This window comes from Scaptodrosophila lebanonensis, unplaced genomic scaffold (assembly GCF_003285725.1).
Source record: "Scaptodrosophila lebanonensis strain 11010-0011.00,11010-0021.00 unplaced genomic scaffold, SlebRS2 tig00000024-arrow-pilon, whole genome shotgun sequence".
In the NCBI taxonomy this organism is placed as follows: domain Eukaryota; kingdom Metazoa; phylum Arthropoda; class Insecta; order Diptera; family Drosophilidae; genus Scaptodrosophila; species Scaptodrosophila lebanonensis.
The window spans coordinates 2,359,089-2,382,103 of record NW_022060538.1 but is presented as its reverse complement, the minus strand read 5'-3'; the positions used below and the strand labels follow the sequence as shown (position 1 = coordinate 2,382,103).

General features: G+C 41.6%; 4 protein-coding genes across 6 annotated transcripts in view; 1 reads left to right on the top strand and 3 right to left on the bottom strand.

The window, feature by feature from the left end:
- Positions 1–10,793, top strand: part of LOC115621625 (protein similar) — an 88,573-nt gene extending 77,780 nt beyond the window's left edge. For both annotated transcript variants that reach the window (XM_030515322.1, XM_030515321.1), the window contains exon 12: positions 9,655–10,793. In XM_030515322.1, the coding sequence (XP_030371182.1) occupies positions 9,655–10,272 (618 nt within the window). In that variant the 3' untranslated portion in view covers positions 10,273–10,793. The remainder of the gene's footprint in view (positions 1–9,654) is intronic.
- A 614-nt stretch (positions 10,794–11,407) lies between these two features.
- Positions 11,408–14,009, bottom strand: LOC115621916. Its single transcript, XM_030515757.1, has 3 exons — positions 13,755–14,009; positions 11,817–12,054; positions 11,408–11,761 (listed from the first exon to the last, which is right to left on the bottom strand). The coding sequence occupies exons 1-3, from the start codon at positions 14,007–14,009 to the stop codon at positions 11,418–11,420; spliced, it is 837 nt and encodes a 278-aa protein (XP_030371617.1). The 3' UTR covers positions 11,408–11,417.
- A 2,449-nt stretch (positions 14,010–16,458) lies between these two features.
- LOC115621915 lies at positions 16,459–17,425 on the bottom strand. The gene is made up of 3 exons (XM_030515756.1): positions 16,971–17,425; positions 16,700–16,894; positions 16,459–16,627 (listed from the first exon to the last, which is right to left on the bottom strand). Exons 1-3 carry the CDS (start codon positions 17,423–17,425, stop codon positions 16,459–16,461), a joined length of 819 nt encoding a protein of 272 aa, XP_030371616.1.
- A 1,965-nt stretch (positions 17,426–19,390) lies between these two features.
- On the bottom strand, positions 19,391–22,590 carry LOC115620920. 2 transcript variants are annotated; one of them, XM_030514419.1, is made up of 4 exons: positions 22,138–22,590; positions 21,913–22,075; positions 21,579–21,843; positions 19,391–21,508 (listed from the first exon to the last, which is right to left on the bottom strand). In XM_030514419.1, exons 1-4 carry the CDS (start codon positions 22,397–22,399, stop codon positions 19,526–19,528), a joined length of 2,673 nt encoding a protein of 890 aa, XP_030370279.1. In that variant the 5' UTR covers positions 22,400–22,590; the 3' UTR covers positions 19,391–19,525. The 2 variants fall into 2 exon arrangements, with proteins under 2 accessions (XP_030370279.1, XP_030370280.1); XM_030514420.1 differs by lacking the exon at positions 22,138–22,590 and having other exon boundaries at positions 21,579–21,860; positions 21,913–22,042.
- Between the last annotated feature and the right edge of the window lie 425 nt (positions 22,591–23,015).

The following is a 23,015-nucleotide window of genomic DNA, read 5'->3' as shown; positions in this document are numbered from 1 at the left end:
TTTAGCATTGTAAGCGTTTTTCCTAGTGCCACCAAAATGGCGCACAGTTAACAAACAGCTCCGAAACGGCGCCCTATTGAAGTTTTAGATGAGCGCGCATTACGGATCGCATTGATTTTTAGTTACGTAGCTCCTAATACTATAATTTTGGTTTATTTTTGCGTTTATTTACAAACAAAAAAAAGAAAAAAGAAAAGAAAAAAATTGATTAAAATGATAAGAAATAACATCATTTCAGCACCTTGCGCACCAATATTGTTTGATTTTTTATTATTTATAGCTCTTGTACATATTTTGACACTCAAAGTGTGAGCACCTTTTTTTTGGTTTTGAATATTTAAAAGGTACTTATCGATTTTCGTGCGCCTCTGCCACACATACTGCCACAACTGACCTACATTGCTGTTGTTGGGCTTGGATGTGTATTATTTGACGTTTCAATAAAAAAATTTTAGACACACACACGAAACCTATTCCCGATTGTAACGACCTCGGCGCGCTGGCTTTTGACTTTAATTAAGTCTCGTTTTCGTTTTTACTTTCATTGCGTGTTTCGCGCGCATTCTTCCAATTGATAAATGCCCCAAGCACCAGCCAGCCAGCCCTGCCAACATAATATTACTACTACCTCTGCTACATGCCACAAAAATCATAAATATCAAGAAGCGAACGTAGCGCACCAATTTACACGCGCCGCATATTAAATTGCTTGGGTAATGGGTTAGGTTCTAAAAATACAATTCCTGCTTCGGGCGAACTTAAAACATCGTATTATTTCATCTCCATATACTAAGTAGTAGTATGTGTATGCTTGTTTACATAAGTATATGCCTGAATTGCCTTTGAATTTTTAAGCTACGTGCGCCTGCGGCTATGCTACACTTTCTGGCGATTGACACTACTTATCCAAGCCATTGAATTTCGATTCATCCCCCCGTCCCCAGCCAGGCACATACTAGTATTATGCATAACATTAGCATTCTGATATTGCCTATTTGGCAGCTTAAAGGACAATGCGTGCGTGCGTTGGTTGTTTTGTTTTTTCCTCAATTCTTTTTTTTTTGTTTTCTTTGATTTATACAAGTATTGATTTTGTACCTCGCAAGCCGATTTGGTTTTTGGGGACCTAAGCATACACATACCAACCGCCAATCTATTTCAAACATCTCCCAGCAGCGTCAGCTGTGCTGTGCGCTCACTTTCACTTTTAGGCTCAGCCGTTCTCTTTTTCTCTCTCCCTCTCTTACTCTCTCTGTGTCTCTCTTAGTTCTTTTCTGCAGCAGCAGAAGCAGCAGCGCTTCCCTTTTTATGGGCTACACGCGCTCTGCTCATTTCTAGGCCCACACACTCCCACGCTTCAGCATTTTTTGCGTCATATTCGTAGGCGCTTTGCGAGGCTCTCCATCTGCCTGCGCGCACGTGTTTGTGTGTGTGTGTGTGTGTGTGTTTACTTTAGTGGCTGCCTGTTCGTTTGTCCGCTTTGTTTGTTGTCATGTAAATGATTTCTGCATTAATGATGCGACTCGTTTCGCATGCCAGGCTAACGGCTTCCGTAGCCAGCGATGGTTGCAACATATTTTTTGAGCTTGCGAGCCTAATTTATGCCACTTGCTGCTGCTGCTGCTCTGCTGCTTGTCGAATGGACACGTTTGGCTGCGTATGCTGCCCACATATTATTATTATTATTTTTGCTTTTTTTTGCCCACAAATAGTCGAGCGTTAAAGTCTTAAAGCCATAAATATTGCCTCATTTTGTCTGCATAAATCATTTATAATTTTCATACGTATTATGACTACAAGTATTTTATGTTTGGCTTGCTGCGAGGCCAGGATTGATGTCGCCCATTTAAGGCTTCAATTGGGCGCATAGTCATCAAACATATTTAAAAGAAAGCAATTTTGTTGCGTCTGCCAGAAAGTAAAGAAATGAAACCGAAACCGAAACTGAAATCAAAACCGAAACTACCTCGTCTTGTGTAAAACTACCTCTGCAACTGCGCCCACAAGCGACATCAACGAAGCAAAACCAAACGTGTTCGAAGCTCATGCAACAAATAGCACAAGAATAAGTATAACAGGCAGCGCCTTTTTAGGAAATTGTTTACTCGTATGTTAGAGAAAATTAGCATAACTTTTTCGTACATTTAGTCAAATTGAAAAGCAATCCTCAAGTCCTAAACTTAGCATTAAACTATTTACTGACGAATAAGAAGAAACCACACTAGACAAATACCAGTTATATAATAATTTAGACTATTTCCCCGATCGATAATCATTTAGTGAGAAGGTCAAATACACATATAGTATAAGGTAACTAAATTCGTGTAAGCTGTGTAATAAACGATACAGAATGATGAGAATAATTATAGCCCAAAAAGACTGCGAGCCAAAAACTCTCAAAAATTATACACATAAAAGCCCTAAAAATATTTAATATATTAGTACTTATATGCAACACAAAAAGTTTTGTAAATAGTGACGGGATTCCAACAATGGTTGAATTGAAGGAAGGAAGGTGGGAAGGAGGAAAGGAAGGAAGGAAGCAAGCTCTAGGCATACGTATTAGGAAAAGTTGCTGCTAGTCTAAACCCAAAACTTGCAAAGCATTTTAACCTCAAACTAAACTACAAGTACGAGTATATTGAACCGAAAACACACTCAACATTAATTGACGTGGCTTTAAAAAGTAAATTAAACTTACAAAAATAATCAACTGCTATGCCTAACTAATGCATAGACAATTAATTTATATCGACATAGTATTAGACTCGAATGCAAGTCAGATTTGTATAGTACATATAATAGCTACAAACATACACTCACATACATAAATACACACATACAAAATATTAAATATACGGTACTATAATATAATGATCCAAGTGCGATCTAAATTTAGTTGAAATTTTTTCGGGGTTCGTATGACAGAGAGAGAGAGAGAGAGAGAGATCTGAGGGAGATCGAGGTCAGAGGAGGAGCAACAAGTGTAGCTTTATTCGGACAGAGTGCAAATCGATAACGAGTGGTGGACAGAGGGAGTACATACATACAAAACAAATATACCACATATACCTCAGTACATGCATAAGTACATATGTGAGAGTGCGTGCGCCAGCCACGCCTCCCAACAATTATATACCTCGTGTATACATATACATTTAATAACGACAACAATATTCATATATACAAAATTTATAGTATATATATATTTAAATAAATAGATCAATAAACTTGTTAGACTAAATGTTGTGCGCCCACAATTGCATAATTCCAATCAAAAAACGAAGATGAAGAAAAACGTAACAAAATCTAGCAAAGAAGCGCAGAGTAAAGCAGAAGCAGAAGCATTTTTTACTACCTCCTTTCTTGTTGTATGTGTCTAGAAAAAGTAAAGATTCTATAAACAAATCACTAGCTACAATCCATGCATATAAACATACATACATACATAGCTACATAATTAGCTGACTAAGGCAAACGAAAATTCTAGAGCAAGTAACTAAACTAAATGTTGTATCTCTTTTTATAGCATACTTATGTGCGTCCGCAGCAGACAGACAAACATACATACAAACATACCTCAAACTGCTTCAGTATCAATATATTGAGTAAAGTAAAGAAAGAAAGAAGAGTGACTCTTAGCGAAATTGTTGAAAAATAAACCCAACACAAAGCAGCTTTATTAGCTAAAGATTGGTAAAGATATAAAGCACATACACACACATACACACCGACATATCCGTTTCATGCAGTCCCCTGACGACTTACCTACTGCTACTCGTCATAACTCGAGTCGAGCAAAGGTGACAAGCACTTTGCGCTTAGCAATTGATTTTGATAACTGTCGACCTGCCAGATTGTTGATAAATGATTCAGGCCAAGTCGAGTCGAGTCGATCTGAGCAAGTTTGTGAAAGTCATGGCATAACCTGCCAGCGTGTGAGTGCAAAGTCAATATTTGCAACAACAAACTGCCTAGTTACATTGATTAATTGTGCGCATTTAATGTAAAATTACAATGCGATTTGGCCCTCACACTCCCACTTCCATTCCCAGGCCCACTCTCTTATCAGGCTGGCCAGGCAGCAGCAACAAGTTGCGCAGATTAGACGCCCAAATGTGGTACAGTCCTGGCCTTTGCAACCACAGGCTAACCACAGCTCATTTGTCAAAGTTTCATCGTGACATAGAAACAAATGGCGAGTCATTCTCATGCAAAATTATTTTTATTTGCACAGCAAAATAGAACCCACAAAACAAAAAAACAAAAAAAGAATACACAATTCAAAAAGGCACAAACAGCAGCTATGTACTCGTACGTATTTCTCGTCATTTGTAGCTGCCGGACCTTTGAGTGGAGTGCTGCATGAAAATACAAACTAACACACAGACACCCAACAAATTGTTCTAGGAAGACTTTACGACCACAATACCACACCCAGTACATACTCGTATAACCAGAAATACCTCCAACTAAGTCAAATTTTACGAACGAAATGTAGAGAAAATTTAAATTAAACACTAAACTAAATAATAGAGGAGTAAAGAGAATTCGAATGCGACTCCAATTCTAGTCTTTTGTGCATGACTAGCAATGGAGCGCCGAAAAATATGCAATACAATTACGACTATATACATATACATACATACAAGTACATAAACGATATTAAACTAATAACAATGCATCTTGCTATGTGTATAATGAGAATATTTTTAAATAAATTTTAATAAATATTTTAGACATTCATACAGACATGCATATACATACTATACATGCATATTATGTATTACATAAAACAAGCAAATTATAAAATATGCCGCGAATGCAGAAAGCAAAAAAAAAACAAAAAGAAAAACTAACATTGTGTTTGATTTGGGCTTCGCTATTGGGCAACACTTCTCCACTCAACTTTTGCCAATAATTTTGATGGGGGCTCTCGTCCTTAGGATGTATGTAGCCCGACAACCTGGGAATTGATTAATCTTTATTGGAATAATGCGAGACAAGCCAACTGGCAATTTATTAAAATCTCTTGATTGGTATAAATGATGCTATCTGCTGGCAGACTGAGCGCCCGTTTGTCTGCCTCAGCTCGATACTGACTTAATCAAATCTTTGACAGCCCCACAACTTGTAATCGAAATGGAAATTTATCTGCACACACACACATTCAGCATGCATGCGTGTGTTTGCATAAATAATGCGCCTACGTTCACGATAAGGTCGGGCGATATTGAGAAATAATTAAATAGCTTCAACATCAAAGCCACAAATTGGTCGGCAAATGGAAAAAAAGACTCGCTGTTGGATTTTTATTTTGTCATGCTGCTTATTGATTTTGCCTACAACTTTAGTATTCCTCGGGGGATATGCGAACCCTTTCGCATTTACAGTCGGCACAGTCCATTTGAACATCAATGCTTCTGCCATGCGATAAGTGTGTATTCCCAGGAGCTGGTCTCGAAAATGACGCAACAAATGTCGCAAATTGTTGGAAGAAAAGTCAAATTCCGGCGCCTGTAGGCGAAATTTAAACTGGCGGCGTACTAAGAAAATCGAAATGAAATTTTATACACACGCAACACTCCACGGACCAAAATCGATAGAGACGTTGAGCAGGGCGGGGAGAGCGAGAGCATGCTGCTGTTGCCTACTTTTGTGCGCTAAGCTGCTAGAACTTGTAAGCCGCGCATATTGAATGTCCTCTTTTATTATGATTGTTAAAGTGACAGAGAATTTTTGTAGCAAACAAAGCACAAGACATGGGCATCTTGGATGTATTGTGCTAGGCCGGAGCCCACACTACTCAGTATAGAGAGAGAATATAAAGAACAGCAGGCGGCAGGCGAAAGTAAAAGTTTTGCTTTAATTACTTTTCTTTACTTCTTCTTCTTTTTTTGTTGACATACACACACTTGTCTGCGTGTGGGTGTGTGTGTGTGCTCGCATGCCTATTTAAAGAGCAGTGACGTGAACATGAAACTGACTTTAAAGCGGTCGCAGCGCTGTCATAAAGTTGGGCCCCTAGAGCTTCTGCCTAATGGACGTAGGCCACTGCTTTGACAATAAGTTGCCAATTACACGAATTTCTGTCAATATGTCCATCCAATTTCCTTAATACTACCAAGTTTCGTTTTCACTTTCGTCGCTCCCTGCCAGCAATAATGCAGCAAAGCATGTTACGCCTATGCTTATGCTTATGAATGTGAATGCTGCTACTATATATTTTGGCAAGAATGCTAGGCCGAACAATATATCAAGGAATAAACCTATTACAATACTTTTTCGTATTTGTTTTGGCATTCCCCCCCACCCATACACAACGCTAGCCAGTACCCGCCTCGACGCCCTCCACAGCGCACACCCAGGGGCCATAGCGCGTGCACAGCGAATTTTTCAAAACTTCCCTCCGACTGGCCCAAGCGTTATGCATGCAGCTTTTTTATACCCTCCTCCACCATCCATTAAAGGTACAATAAAGCTGTTGTTATTAATGTATCCCAAGTTGTCCAAAAATGAAACGGAAGAGGCGGGTCCTTCGACTAGCACGGGTAATCTACCTCCAGACTTTTCGCTTCTTGGGCTGGGGTTTTGGAAACGGTCCAAAATCATTTCAGAAATATGCAACTAGCCATAGTTTGTTTAGATAAAGCGGAATAAAATCTCTGACTGATAAACCTTTGATGCAATCGAGTATACCCTTATAACAATACCCTTTAAGACGAATCTAGCCTTCAAGTAGATTTCGAGAAAGTCAGATGTGAATGAACTGTTGCTCGAATTAGCGAATGTAGATCTTAATCAGCCATTCATGTATTTTCGAACATTTCTAAATGTTTTGTGAGCTGCTTTATATCAGAATTCAAAACGACGACATAGAGGAGAAGATGGGCTTCATTAGTTACAATAGCTATTCGGGTTGGGGATGCATTGGTGGTAGCATAGAAACGTGCGCAGCAGCTCTGGCAACCCTGTCAGCTGTTCACTGATCACGCCGCAACCGTGATCGCGACTTGAAATATTCGCGGGCGAGAGTAAGTCTCAGTCGAGTGAGAGAATAAGGCAGACTTGCAGTTATAAGTGGAAAAGGGGGTCTTATGGGTTTGTAGGGTGGACATTAATTAGGCCACATATACTCGTTTTATACACCTAATTCTGTTTTTACACGGTAGATTGGTTTCAAAAAAAAATAAATTGATTAAAAGTTATTTTGAATCGTGCTAAATGGAATAAAGACGTGCAACCATATACACAATTTTTAATTTTCAAACTGTGTTAAAAACAGAAAACTGTAAAAACAGAATTAAGATACATTATTTTGAACAGTAAAATTTTCTTACATAAATAAACCATTAAGTTTAGCTTTATTATGATCATTAATTCATATCGAAATACTTCTTGTTTTTCTATTTTATATTTTATTAACAAGATGTGGGCTGTCGATATAGATTACAATATAGATGAAGATAACAAATAATAGGTGCAACTTTAAGAAAGCCTCAAAAATAATGCCTATTAGCGTCTCCTAAACGTTGAAAAAATAGTAACAGGAAGAGAGAACTAAATTCTAATTAGTAACTCATAAGATTGCTTAAGGAGCAAAAAGAGCGAAGGGAAAATCCCTAACCCGTTAAGCGAAGATTTGATTTGCCAGTCCGGCAAGCTATGTCCCCTTCGCTTCGTATACTAGAAGTATAACCAGTGAAGGATACAACAGCTGGCAAGTTTATATAGATCCTTTATAAGATGTTGCATTTTGCCTGCCTGACCTTAGCAATGCTGTTTTGTTTGGTTTTGAGCCTCTCTTTGCATCTGTGATTACAGGAAGAGAATAGTCCGTTCGTTGAGAGCTAGAGCTATAAATGACCCTGTGGAGTATAGCACTTACTTTGCATTCACAGGATTTAGTCACATGGTGCTGTTCGAAATTGTATGAAATACTCCATGGGGGTCTGATGGGTCTGATATTCCCGGTAATTGCTGTCTCAGAAACCAGAAACCACTTTCAAAAGAAAAAATAAAATAAATTGAAAGGAAACTTAAAAAATATGTGGAAAAAATAAAATAGATTAAAAGGAAACTTAAAAAATATGTGGATTGTGTTGCTGACTGTAGGGCACCAGTGCGTCGAGCAGCCTTAGCTTTCATTTTTTATTTTTTCTGTTTTATTTCCCCGTTTGCTTTGCTTTGTTTTTATCGCTGTGGGTGTGTGTGGGTGTGTGTGTGTGTGTGTGTGTGTGTGTGTGCTTCGCGAAGTTTCTTTTTCCCGAAGTGCGAGGCACAGGCAGCTGTTAATGTGCCGACGAAGTGGTTTGATATGCCTAGCGGCCACTTCCACATCCAGGGCTGCGCGTATTTCTGCTCTGCTGATATGGCGCAAAAGCACGTGTAGGGTGGGGCTAGAGATAGGGGCTGTGGATTGCGCTGAGGCTGAGGCGTGTTCTTGGGTGGCAAACTTTCCCTTTCGGTTAACTTGGCGCACATGTCGGTTTACACGTCCATTTGCACTTGGCGGGCATTGTCTCTGACTTACTCGCATATACTCGTATTTGTCCATCGATCAACTTACAGCACTTTCGCTTTCTGGTAATTGAGCGCTGGCTGCAATTAGCGGTTGCTTGCAGCTGAAAGACAAACAAATCTCCGTGCAGAGTTCGTTAAACTGCAGCAGCACCAAAGGACCCTTGAACTCTGGCTGGGGAAGAGGGAAGAGGAAGGGGAGAGTGGCATTACAAAAGATTTTCTGAGCTAGACAGCTTTCCCTTCAGCATCGGCGTCATTATTATTGAAAAGTACAAACGGCAACTTGGAGCCGTCGCCATTGAAATTGATATGCACGTAGGAGTATCTCGACTTGCTGTGCCCAAATCCAGCATAATCATATTCCTCCGCACTGACATCCTTATACTCTATTAAGCAACCACGGAGAGTGGGACAAGCGAACATTGCCATTACAATATGATTTATTGCCGAGAGACTGCCTTTGCGGCACACTTTTGTGTGCGCTCTGCTTCCTTTTAGGTTTGTAGTGGGTGTGTCTGCTGGTTGTCTTTTCGAATATCCTGTGACTTTAAAAAGTTTTGCGAATGCGGCTCAAAATACTCAACGCTGAGCTCATTTTCCAGCACAGATCCCTCGTCATAATTATGACCTTCCTCTCGGTTCGCCATAATTGCTGGCGCTCGCATTGAATATGAAATGCGAAGTTGTGAGTTGCGAATTCATTTATCCTCCTAATCTGCCGCATTTGCACAGAAATGGGCACAGGTTTCATATTACGGCTCTAGCCTAGAATGCAGATAATATATTTACGTTAATTTAAGTGATTATTGCTGTACCTAAGTTTGCTTTAAGTGTGCGATTGCATAAGATATTTCTGTTAATTAGCATTAGGAATAATTGAAAACAATTCCAAAATCGATCCAATTACCGCAAATTATGACAGAGAAGTGAACAATATATTCAGTGTTTCAGTGTGTAAAGGAAAAAGGCAAAGAAAGTTTAAAAAATCCTTAAACGACGAAGCCTGAAACTCGTGACATAATTAAATTAAATGAAATGAAGTCACGATTTTCAAGCTTCCCCTCAAGCTTCCTTTAATTGTTAACTAATTTCTCTTTCTGTATCTCCCCTCTACTCTATTCCAAAAATCAGATCGACAATGGCGAGGACACATCGGAGCCTATGTCTCTGGACAACGACACGGTCGACAATACGTCCGCATACACAAAACCGCTCCACTGCTACACCAGCACGGCTGCAATCCTTCGCAACTATCGCCATAATCCGCTGATAAGCGGCACCAATTTACAGCTGTCGCCCGTTTTTGCAGATGCTGGCGATGGCGGCTCAACGTGCTCCCAGGACGACTCCATGCCGCCGGGCCTAACAGCCTGTGACACGGACTCCGCCAGTGATAGCGGCATCGATGACAACAGCATGGTGGAGGGAACGCCCTCCTCCCCCTCAAAGCGTACTGCCAACAAGGGGAACGAGGATGTGTCGCAACAGACGACGAGCGCTACGCCGCCGCCGGCACCTCCGCCACAACAACAACAACAACAGCAGCAGCTGCAGCGTCCTATTGAAGAGGATCTGGAAGCAAGTGGCAGCAACGCGACCAGTCGCAAGTCCTCCATATCGTACATGGACAGCAGCAACCCGCTACTGGGCACTCCTGGTTGGATGGACCTCTGCAACGATGACTACAACATGAGTGGGGGGGACTTCCAGTTTAACGATCAAATGATCGACTGGCCGGAGATCGCCTAATCACACACACTCCCTCACAAATACACACACACACGCACGTTCTTGTTGCATACAGTTTTGGAAGCACTGCATTTTCCGAACGCATTTCTCTACTTGTTTTCCTTTTACTTTCGGCGCATTTGTGAACAAGTACCTGAGAATGAAGTGTAACCAAATGATTGATTGATTGATTGATTAAAAAGAACGTGCCCCACACACACACAAACAGACACACACACAAAACAGACACACTTGGAGCGAAAGGAAAGTTTTTGAAATATTATGAATAGTTTTTTAGCAACTTTAACTGCCTAGAACCAGATGTACACATGTCTATGTAATGTAGTTTTTAATGACATTATATACACAAATCTAAAATGAAAACTGGCAAAAAAAGATTGTTTATGTAAAAAAATATACAATGTAAAGTTTTCCATAGTGCGGCACAAGCTGAAGCCTCCCGGTAATCCGAACTATAATAAACTATGGCAGACAAAAAAAAAGCAAAGAAAAAAATTTTTAAATGGTTTTACACAAAAAAAGAGGAAAAAAAAAACTAAAAGTAAGGGAATTATTCAAATTGTATGTAGTGCGATAAATATTTAACGCTAAGTAAGGGAACCCTTTTAGTTTCACGTATTCTTGATTCAATTTCAATTTTGTGCATTTTTTGACACAACTTTCCCATTTTTCTTAAAATTATGTTCAATCAGTCTATCTGGAATTACACGATTATGTTTCGATTTTGTTGTTATTTTATGTAAATTAGAATTCATATATATTTGTATATTTAGGTCATAAAATTAACAAGCAAATTGTCTCTTTAATTAAGCAGTATCTTTCGATGTTTTCTATCTAAACTTAAATTTAATCATGTTTGTTCTATGTTCTACTATCTCGGTAAACAACACATATTGATAAATATATAAATAAAACAATCATTTCGATGAATATTGCATGCATGAAAACTAAACACGAATCATTATTTAAATAAAGGCCTACAGGGTGAATGGTAAGGAAAAAGGAGCTAGCGCCGCCACACAACGCTTACGGAAAGTTTCGGTACTGCATTTGAGAAAAAACACTGCTTGCATGCAGCACTGTACTGTACTGTGGTGGAATTGAAAAGCTCCCAAAGCTTTCTTCTGACACCGTCCACTTGCACTTCATCTAAACTGTATGCTTGTGCCGAAAAGCTTCCAAAGCTTTTCCTCTGGCGCTGCCCACTCGCAGCTTGGATATTTGGCCGTACAATAATTGGAGACTTGCGCCACTCTGCCCGCATCGATGGCTTCGCGAACCTCCGTCTTCTCTAGCCACGTCAACAACCAAGACCAGCTAGCAGCTCCATCCAGGACACGCTCCAGCTCGGTCGCCTCCCCATTCAGCACATTGTCACTGGCCTTGCGAACCAAACCGCAAATGGACTTTAGCATGCAAACGCCCAGATTGATGTTGTGCTCAAGGAAAGTGCTTTCAATGGTGTCCAAGAAACTGGGCAGGGCAGCCTCTGTAACAGACAGGCTCTTATGGCCAGCAGCCGAATCTATTGTGCTTTAACTTACCCACACGCCCGCCACTCTCGTTCCGATAGACCAGCTTAAAGTTGTCGAACAGCTGCAGGAAACCTTGCTCATCATCGAACAAGCTGCGGGCGTTATGGCCGTCCTCGTTTTCACCTGATTCGTCCTTCGCATCCACACTCTCCAGGCCCATGCTTCTGATCAGGTGACCCACAAGAAGGCCGGCCCCGGCAATCAGGCCGCCGCTGAGGATCGCCGCGGAGTTGATGATGACCAGTGGCTAGAAGTTTTTAACAAATTTCATCAAAATTTTAATTTCTGCAAGGCAGAAATACATACACAGTTAAAAGTTAATAAATATTATGGGAAACTGCTTATAGTAATAACGATGATGGTAGTCTGCAAGGAAAGGGTAAGTACTCGCCCCAAATAGATATGTTTGTACATGTAGCCCTCGCTTAACCCGGGGGTTACGTTCCTTGAAAACGTCGTTTCATTAGTTTCAAAAACATGGAAAGGTTTATTCAAATGGCAAAAGTTTTCAAAAGTAAAAAGAGAACACATATTTATTAAAATAAAATGGAAATTCATTTGGTGGCATTTATAATCAGAGCAGTTTTTGTAATTAACATTTTTTTATATGGTGGCTCCTTGCGTGGCAAAAAAATCAGTAATTTTTGACTGTTTAGTGGCTCTTAATGCAGCACTCCTTATATGGTTTATTTTCTTTTGCTGCCATTGTAGAAACTGCAATTTGTATAATTTACTTTATATTATTTATTTATTTCATTCAACGGTTAAACCATTTCACTTATCACAAGAATTTTAATCTTACCACCAGAACAATTGAATAGGGTAGTAAATTTCATCCTTGAGGGATTTAAGGCTAAGGAGTACGTGGTGGCGGCATACGTGGACATAAGGCAGGCCTTTGATAGAGTCTGGTGCAATGGCCTAAATTAAATGCCCTAATTAGTCAAAATTAAGCCAATGTTGCCCCCCAATCTAGTGTCAGCGGTATTAGAGCTGGAGTTCCGCAAGGCAGTGTCTTGGGGCCCACCACTGGCACTACGATTTCTATTGAAGGGAAAGGACCCAAAGGACCTTCTAATCGCTTCCTACGCAGATGACACGGCCATCCTGGCTAAAAACAATTGTATCGCTCCCTCTTGGCGATATGGCTTGCAAGTATATGGAATCGCTGCAAAATCTCACCTGGTGGAAATCCCTTCACCTACTAACAGGTGTCCCCTGTTACATGAAAACAGCACAATTAGAAAAGGATCTAGGGGTGGAAAAAGTTGGTGACCTGCCAAATAAGCAGGCTGCTCAATACATGGAGCGTCTGCGAACCCACGCAAATGTATTAGCAAGGCGCCTGCCGAAGCGGCGAAGAAAAGGAAGAAGAATAGTGAGAAGGAGGATGAAGAGGACAGACACAACCTGCTGATCTTGCCAATAGATTTATATAAAGAATAAATAATTAATAACTAAATGAAATAAATAATAATAATTGGTTTCTCTCCCGATGAAAAGCGAAGAGCAGAGACGGAATGGGACTTATATCGATTGCCAAAAGCAAGTGAAAATTTAATTTAATTTCGATTCCAGCAAGCAAGGAAACAAAAATATTGAATTGAAAGCGCTTTCAACTGTGAAGTGAATGTTGCTTATGTCTGAATTCTAATTAACCTTCTGCTGAGACGGACATATATCCTCTGATCCCTACCTTATCTTATCTTATCTTAAAGTGTTGTTTTTATCATTTTTATTCTGATGAGACTTCAATTTGTTGATACTCCGAAAAAGCAAACTGTAGTATGTACACATGCAAGTGTACTTTTGGGGAATGGATGTGCCTTCTTCTGTCTTCTACATTTGTCCACAAACAACTAAACCACAATACTATTAGTATTAAAAACATATTGTGAATTTTAAATTTTGCAATTGATTGCATTATAAAAGAGTATTGCAACCTACCTTGGGAGGGCCATTCGCCTTTCGCTTGACGGGCACCTCCAGAAACGGCAATAGATAGTCCAAGCCCAAGTTGATGTGTTTTCCTGCAGTTTCGAAAGCGATGAAGCGCGATCCCACTTGATTTGGCTTGTGATGATGGTGGCCAGCTGCATTTTCGTGCTGCCGATAGTCCTTTGAGTCGGAATCGCCGGCACAAGCTACCCAAAGGCTTGCACAGTGGGTGAGGAAGACGATCAGCACACAAACTAGTTTCATTTTTCAACTTCCGCTTCGAGGTCCGCGCCGTTACGTTGCTCCCAAACTTTTGAATATTATTCGAACGCTGCTGACTAAGTTGCAGCTACATGGGATGCTTTGTTACGTGTTGCCCGCAAATTTGTCAGTTGCCACAAACGCTTCAGTTACGCCACGTTCCGCCTCTTGACTGTGATGATTTTAGCGGCACACTTTGTTGTCTTTTCTCTGCAAAATGCAACAAATTGCTGCGCATGTGCATGACATAAGCGAGCGAAGCGGCTGCCCTCAGAAAATGGTTACCTGGAGGAATTATAATTGAATGTAAATATTGGCTTTAAACACACACATTATTTATAGCAAAATGAAATCCCTCAATAAACAAATGTCCGCAAGGCATGTTTCAGATTAGTGTTGAAGACTCGTCCTATAGTTTCTTATGTTTTGTTGAGCATTTTCCGAACTGAAACCTATTCCCATCCCTATTTGCTGGCAGAATTGGTATTTGATGTCACTTTGTTGTTCTAAGTATTCGTATATAAATAGCTTCGATTTGTTGTCAATCCAAAAAAACTATTTTGATTGGAATAGACGGCCTCAGTTTTCATTAATATTTGCTAAATTAATTATACATTGAAGCAATTAATAAACAAGAGAGGATGCTACAGTCGATCGCGCCCGATAGTAAAATACTTTAAGCCGAAACGAAGCAGAAGAAAAATTAATAAAAAGAAATGGACGTATTGGACTGAAATTGCTTCGTTAATAACTTTTCTTAGAATCAACCGATTTGGATGAAATTTGAAAAAAAAAAGTATTGTCAAAAGTCCGTCATGGGGTGGGGTAATCAAAACAAGAAAGGAATGCTAAAGTCGAGCAGGCTCAACTCTTAAATACTCTGTACCACCCCACAAAAAATAAATTAAATTAATTAACTAAATTTATTTAATTAATTAACTAAATTAATTTAATTATTAACTAAATTAATTTAATTAATTTACTAAATTAAATATAAAATATTCCATATATGCATACATACATTTACAGTTACATCAGAATCGTGCCTATGCGTGTTTGTGTACTTGTACATATGTATGTATGTGTGCATTGGGCCTGGTTATATGGCTATAACTTCTTTCCGATCATTCTATCATAATGAAACTTGGTATACGGATATATAATCACCTAAACTAATGTGACTACTAAATTTTAGTTCATAATTCTAAGAATTACGGGAGTTATAGAAAATCGTTAATAGGGGGGGGGGGAGTGGAGAAATAATGAACAAACTCGTCCTTTCTCGGTCTCAGGAGAATCTGTATACCAAGTTTGGTTATTCTAGCTCTAATACTTTCTGAGATCCTTGCGTTCATACAGACAGACGGACAGACGGACATGGCTATATCGACTCGGCTCGTCATGCTGATCAAGAATATATATACTTTGTGGGGTCTACTAAGCCTCCTTCTGTGTGTTCCATATACACTCGCACAAAACTAATATACCCTTGTACCCTTTGGGTACAGGGTATAAAAATAAACATACTCGCGTTGCCTGGAGATAAGGAGAGTCTGCACCCCAAGTTTGGTCAATATGGGCTCAGCCATTTTCGAAATCCAGGCGTTCATACAGTCAGACGGATATGGAAAATCGATTTCTCTATTCATGTTGCTATCTTCTCCCTTATTTCGGGCGAAACGCCTTCTAAATCGCTTTCCCTTTTGCAGAACAACAGATCTTGGTAGGTCATGCATTCCATTATATGTTATTAAGTGACATACTATAATCTCTTGATAAATGATGACTGAAATAGTAGCATATGCTTAGAAGTATTACAATTTACTGACCGAAAACAGTTCGCACGTTTTCGCCATACTGACCGATTGATTGTTAAAGCTTTCTCCGCTTGCCTTGAAATGTTATTTTGGAAGCATAATTGTTAGAATCTGAGAAAAGGGCATATGCCAGACTGCAATAGTAATGCTGTTCTCGAGCCCCAATCAGCTCTAAGAGAGTTGTGCTTGATTATCTGAACTCTTAAGTAGATAGATTGAAGATTATTTTACCACTATAATAAAACAAACTGGAGCTGCCTAGGGAGTCAGAAAAATGGTCAATATAGACTCAGTCGTTTCCGAAATCGAGGGGCTCATCCAGACAGGCGGATATGTCTAGCTCGATATGTCTCGTCTTGCAGATGACTTTTACGCTTCAGGTATAAGCCATAAATATACTTAGTTAACAAGCGCCGACCTGTTCAGCTATAGCTCTTATTTCGACTCACCTTTAGGATCTGGTTGATATCGTATATTCATTTCTTATTCTTCAGCATTTTTCCATAGGCGATAATATGTATAGTTAATGGATTTGTATTCATTTTAATTGTATGGATGTGTGCATCACTAACAGAACCTACTTACTATATAATTAACATTGGTATTCGTCCTACTATACATATGTATCTAATATCTTAACCATTGAAATACTGAAAGAAGCGCGGCATTGCACGCATCCAGCCCAGGTTGACTTGGGACCACCGACAACTCCGGAAGATGCGCCCGCAGTCGCTGCTTGCTCGTGCCGATCCAATGGCATTAAAGACGGCGGTGCCATTTAGGAAGGTGTCGAGCCACTGGAAACTACAAGTAGAACAAAGGCACATCATAATCCCTGGAAATTTGATCAACTTTACGCCCAGAAATTGTACTCACTTGGCCAACGCGTGGATTAGCTTGGCATGGCTGGCCGCAGTCGGGTCCCGCCTCCTTACGGCGGCCGCGTTGCGTTGCAAATACTGGCAGATGTAGCGCTGAGCACAGGCAGGCATATCGATCTGATGTTCATCCAGTTGGGACTCCACGGCGCTCGTTAAGCGGCGTACTGTGAGAGAGGAATGCCATTTAGCACTTGGAACCTCAAATTGGACTTCCATACTCACTGGCTCTATTAGTCTGGCTGTTTTTGTTGGCAGCCGAGTCGCGCCCGTAGCCGTATGGTGTAAGGACCACCGATCCCAGCAATAGTCGCACCACAGCAGCCACGATAGCACCGCCGGCTACCACAACCACTGTGTTGATGAGGGCCCCTGTCTGGAGATTAAGAATATTCCGTAGAGTGTCCCTGGCCATGGACATGCTGCGCTTCACCGGCACCTTGAAGAAGGGCACGATGAACTCCAATTCCACGCTCACGTCATCGCCGCTCGAATGAAAATGAAATCCACGAGCTTCACGCCCACCTGCGCCTTCGCGAACTTCAATTTTCGCACTTTGCTGGCGAGGCTCAAAATCGCGAAATCGGAGTAGCTTCATGCTTGCGTTGCTGTAATAATGGTCGCCGTCATAGCTGGCGACATCGGCGCTTTCCCCAAACTTGAGCAACAGTGCGACGGCCATGAGAGTGAAGTGGTGCGGTAGATGCCGCCTACTATGCCGCATTGTTCCGTTCCTCCTGGTGGTGTTGTGTGCTGCCAGCTGGGCGGTTGGTGCGCGTCTGAGCTCTCTGGTGACAAGTTGTGGGCGCTTTGTAGTGCAGGCGGATTACATGCCTAACGCGCCCAACAATCAAGATATGATATTCACTTAATCAGAGCAAATGGGGGGAACAATGTGGAGTAACTAAAAGCTGAGACACCCAAAGCCGTATATAGAGTAATCCGCGACTTTTGGGCCAAGTTTAGCGCTAATTGCAAATCAACAGAGCGCGGCGACTGTCGTCGGAAACACATTATTGGTTAGAAAGACATCATTGCCAAGCGAGATTAAAAGCCATAAAATTTGCATATGCCGCAAATGTTAATGTTAATGTTATTATGTCACCGTTTTAGTTGGTGGCAAGGTTAGGCAAACATTGACAAGCTGCTGTGTATAGATTTGTTGATAATGTTTGGCAAAGCAGCCGTGCATTTGTTTATTTAAACCAATTTGCACTTCTTCTTACACCCCATGAGAGACATAGATGGAAGTTTTATGATTTTCAAAAGCCTTATCTTCCGGCAATTCAATGAAAGCCTTTCTCCGCCCCCTAAAAGTGAATATCGAACACATTCTATTGTGAAACAACTCCCGCTGAATATTTTTAAAGTATTACTTTAAAAATACTGCCCAGCTCTCAGCAGACTCAGGTGGACCGCCTTCGGGCAGCACCTTCCTGGGCGAACTCACTAATTCAACGAAACTGGACGCTCGCATCTGAACTCTCTAATTCTCTCTTCTAATTTAACTTCTTTCTTCTATTTCTATTTTATTTTCAATTGTTTTCTCTCTATTTATATTTCCTTTTCTTTGGCCATCTCTGAATATTCTGTCCTGTCAATCGAGGCATAGCTGGCCGTTGCGAGAATTAAATTTCCACATTGAGTTGGTTTCGATATTATTGTAATTTTATAAATTTTTATTTTTAAAGGCAAGCATTTGCTTGTCAATGAAAAAATGCTATCAAAAAAATTAGTATATCTTGATATGCTCAATAAGTTTGCAACCCACAGGTTAGCAGAACAATTCGAGTGAGAATTTACCACTAGCTTAGTAAGAAAGTGGGACGTGAGAGGGGCAGTTAGCCTGCTTTATTAAAAGGCCCATAACCAACCCGTAAAATATTGTAAATTGAACAACTAAAGCTGTGAATACATGCAGTGTCGCAGGTCAGACACACAATCAGAAGATGTGAAAGGAAAATGCACGCAAATACTCGCAACTCTGTGTTTTTATACTCTGTACTGAAATGTACAAGAGTACAAGTATATTAGGTTGGCGCGAGCTAAAAATGTAACAGACAGAAGGAGTATATACAAGTATATTCTTGATCAGCGTGACAAGACGAGTTCATCTAGCCCTGTCTGTCCGTCTGTCCGTATGAACACCTGGATCTCAGAGACTATAGGAGCTAGAGACACCAAATTTTGCACAAAGATGCGTTATGTGTGTACGCTCTGCAAGTTTGTTTTATTTTTTTGATTGATTTGATTTGATTTTAGTCCAAAATGCCTTTTTTGAATACGCAGAAAATGTGTGTTAGTGATTATATGTCCGTTTCCTAAGTTTCGCTATGATAGACCGGCTTAACAGAAAGTTATAGCCATAAATATAGTTGCTGCCTAAGCGCTGCCCGCAGCTGTTGTTGATGCTGGTGCTTTGGTTGACTGCAAACATGTTTACACAGACACGAATAGACGCACATACACATTCATACACTCACATATTACTTTGGAAATTACTTTGTTTACCGAGAGAGGTAAAATCGATCAACATTTTTTTTTTAATTTTCTTAGCTTTGTAAATTTCTATAATTATACAGAGTATTTCTTAGTGGGGACACCCGGTTTTAGCTTTTTTTCTTGTTTGTTGTAGATATTGTTGTATTCATCCCAAATAAAAATTTCGTGCCTACGAAGAAACTAGGAATTACTATTTGACTTTGATTATTTTTTATTTTTACTTAAATTTCGTTACGTGGTTCAAAGCTATTTTGTTGAATGGTTAACGTAAAAATTTTTATGGATTTTCAAAATATTGCATAAAATAGTTGTAAATTTTGGATTACATAGCAGGCTCGTTGAGTTTCTTGGAAAACCTCACATGACGAGTCGCTTTCCGTCGTGCATGGTGGCTAGGTGGGTAGGCAGCCTGGGCCAGACGCTGCATGCGAGGACCACTCAGATGTCCGGGCCTCAAGTCTGCTGTATTTAGGTCCGCTGGCAGCTTATAGAATGCCGGTTGTGGCCTGGTGTATGTATCATTGATCTGACCGGCATAGCCACCTGCTTGGCGACCCGCCCCCTTCTTCGTTTTCTTCGGCATGTTGCGCATTTTGGGCGGCTTCGGCTCCTGATGCACATTGCCCTTGCCGTAGATCCAGGGGAAGAGCTTTTTGCGCTCGCCGCCCGTGCATGCGCCGTATTGCATCAGGGCATTGGGTGGATGGGGGAACATGGTGGGCATGGCCCAGTCAGCCTCGCAGTACTGCGTCTCGTTGTTAACGACATCAACCACCTTGAGGCGCTCGGGCTTCATCACTCCAGCCGGCGGCGTAACGCCAAAATCGAATTCTGCCTCACTATCCGTTGTGTCCGAGAGAACGAGCTGCTCGCGACAGTTATCCATGCGGCGTTTCTCACACTGACGTTGTACCTCCTGCAGAAGTCGCTTCTTGTCGATGAAGGTGCGACAGTAGCATTGCATCACGGGCCGATGGCACTTACACTTGCTGAATCCCATATTCTTGAGGCACCTCTTCACTTCGCGCAGCTGCTTGAGAAGCGGACTCTTCGTTATACGAAACTGCACGGGTTTCATTTCGGCGTAGGGATTAGCAGCACGCTGCAGCGTTGAAGCATCCTTCAGCGGGCGCAGCGTTATAATATAATCGCCATTCTTCTTCTCGATGTGCAGCGTCGGTACCTGGACGAGATCCTCCGGCTCTGCCTCGCGCTCAACTGGCGGTGGCTTCTTTTGGTTGTGATATGACATGTATTTGGACACAGGCACACTGTCCACTGGAAAGTCTTTCAAAAAGTAGCTCATTAGATCTCGTATGGTACGACCGATAGCGCCTGGTCGCCAGCCAGGTCGTTTGGCCAGCGGAAAACGCGTCCACAGCCAGCCCATGTTGCTGGGTACATTCTTGCCGGGGCCGAAGCCGTTGAAGCATTCGGCATGACCTAGACGCTGACTATGGGGTCTTACGGATAGTACCGAATATACCTTGGATTTCATGGGCAGCCTGCGTCTTGGTCCGCACTTCTTCCTCTTCTTCTTGGTCTTGGGCAAGTCACAAATATCACTTGCAAGAGGTTCCTTTGTCTTGGAGCTCTTGCGTTCCTTGACGCTGTTGGCCAGACGGCAGGCTTCATCGCAAATCTCTCGAATTTTCGTTTTCGTAGTCTTGGCCCGCAAATTGAAGAGATCCTTAAGTTCCTCGAAGACTATGGCTAAGTTTGGTTGGTCTTCTGTCTTGCCTCCACTTCCACCGATTTGACTGCACATTCGAGGCACCGTCGCAGCAGTGTCCTGCTGGCGTGTCCTCTTAATGCTGCGCTTTAGGTGCTTAAAGTCTCGTACAATATTGTCAAATTCATCTTCGGAATTCTTGGGATCCACATCACCCCCCTCTTCGGAGCAACCACCGTCGATGGACTCGAAGCTGGGCACATCGCTGGCTGACTGCTCGAACAGGTTATTAAGTATCGCCTCGGCTGTGGCCTGCTCATCATAGGTTGTTTCCCTGAACTCGGGCACCGGCTTGTAGCCGCAGTGCGGACAAGCGGAAATTTTAGGCAGCCAGGAAACATCTTCTTTGCACAACGGGCAGCGGCGCGCCTTCTGGATTTCGGTCTGTTTAAGACGCGGAGTAGAGATTCTCGTGCACAGGCGGTTGGTGTTAGCATCACCCAAGGTTGGGCGTAAGGCGAAGTGTGCTCCAGGACCAGGCATGGCGCCCACACTGTAGCACCCAACATCTTCCTCAGCGCCCTCGCAAATAGTAAATGGACCCGCCATGTCGAGTAGTCTTGGCGAAGCTCCCTGCAAGAGATTGGTTAACAACCAGGGGTCTATCGAAATGGAAATGATTTAATTTTTTGTTTCTACTCACGGAGAGATCACAGCAGTCGAGCATGTCGGCATTTTTTGTAGATCGCATATTCAGATGGCGATATTTGGAAAGTTTGTCATTGGAGCACGACCCGGTTTCCATGCCGCTGCCAAAGCCCAGACTTAGGCATGGATCGGCAGAGGAACTGGGAAAACTCTGCGACTTGTCGCCTACAACGAAGAGCAGATCCTGTGCATCGACCATCTTCTCCACGCAATCCTTCACATTCCCGCCGCAGTTTTCCATGCGTTCCATTTTTCTGATTCTATTGAAATTTAGGCGCTATCACAATTACGTGACTTCTGCAGGCGGCTCTCACATGAACGGTACTTACTCTTTCAGAGGTGGACACCGCATCACCATTACCATTCGCATACCGATCATACCTACTGTATTGCCTTTGTGCGTCAGCTCCACATTGGCAGAGTGGGAAACCTCCCGAAAGGATGTGCACACCCGCTCGATGGCGAACTCGGGCAGCATGTAACACGCTCGACCTGAAAGGATTGTGTAAATGATGTGTATGCCTAGCTGATCGGCTCACTCGGCTTCAGCTTACCAATTTCCTTGCCCATATATTTCACGACTATCTGAATACCCTCCGCCAGACGCTTCTGCAAGCACTCGGCATCCATGAGAAATTGGCAGATCGGATCCAACGGCATGCAGTTGACGTTGATGCGGCTGGCTTCTAAGGTGGGCTTGCAGCCCTTGCAGACATCAGCGCGTATCTTCAATTTCTCTGGACATCCAAAGTCTTGTCCGGGCACTTCTAGCTTCGTGCAGATCATGTTTATGGAAAAGCAACGTTTTTGCGACATGATTGCCCTTTTCGTTGAGATCCTACGCAGATACTTGCTAAAAATTTAGTGGCTTTTGTTTTAAAAAGCGCGAAATCCAAAACGGACTTTGCACAAGCAATTTAAATAATACGGGAGCACACAAAACTCGAAATTGATTTATGCACAAATTTTAAGTGTCCAAGCCTCGAAGAGAACACCTTGAAATTTCAATAGACAATGAACAAAAAAGGAAATCTCAACTGACAGGTTATTCGAAAAAAACAGAGCATACTAGGTGCGGCAGGTAAGCAAAAAAAAAATAAAAATAAAAGACGCAAAATTCACAGAGCTACGTCACTTTAAAAAGTTCCATTATGCCACAGAGTCAAAACGCAGACCATCCACAGCCTTATTAAATTTTGGCAAGCGCCATCTATTGCCAGAAAGACAGCTCAGCTTGAGCAATCTGACGACAGGGGGCGCTTTACTAAGTTTACCTAATATGATGTGCGTTTGTTAGATACTAAAGTTTTTTGTCTGGATAGGTAAATTTTAAAGAATGTTATAGGCATAAATGTAATCTCTGCCCAAGCAGGTGTTGTTGTTGTTGCTGAAATCCCACGCACACACGCATAGATACTTTATATATGTACAT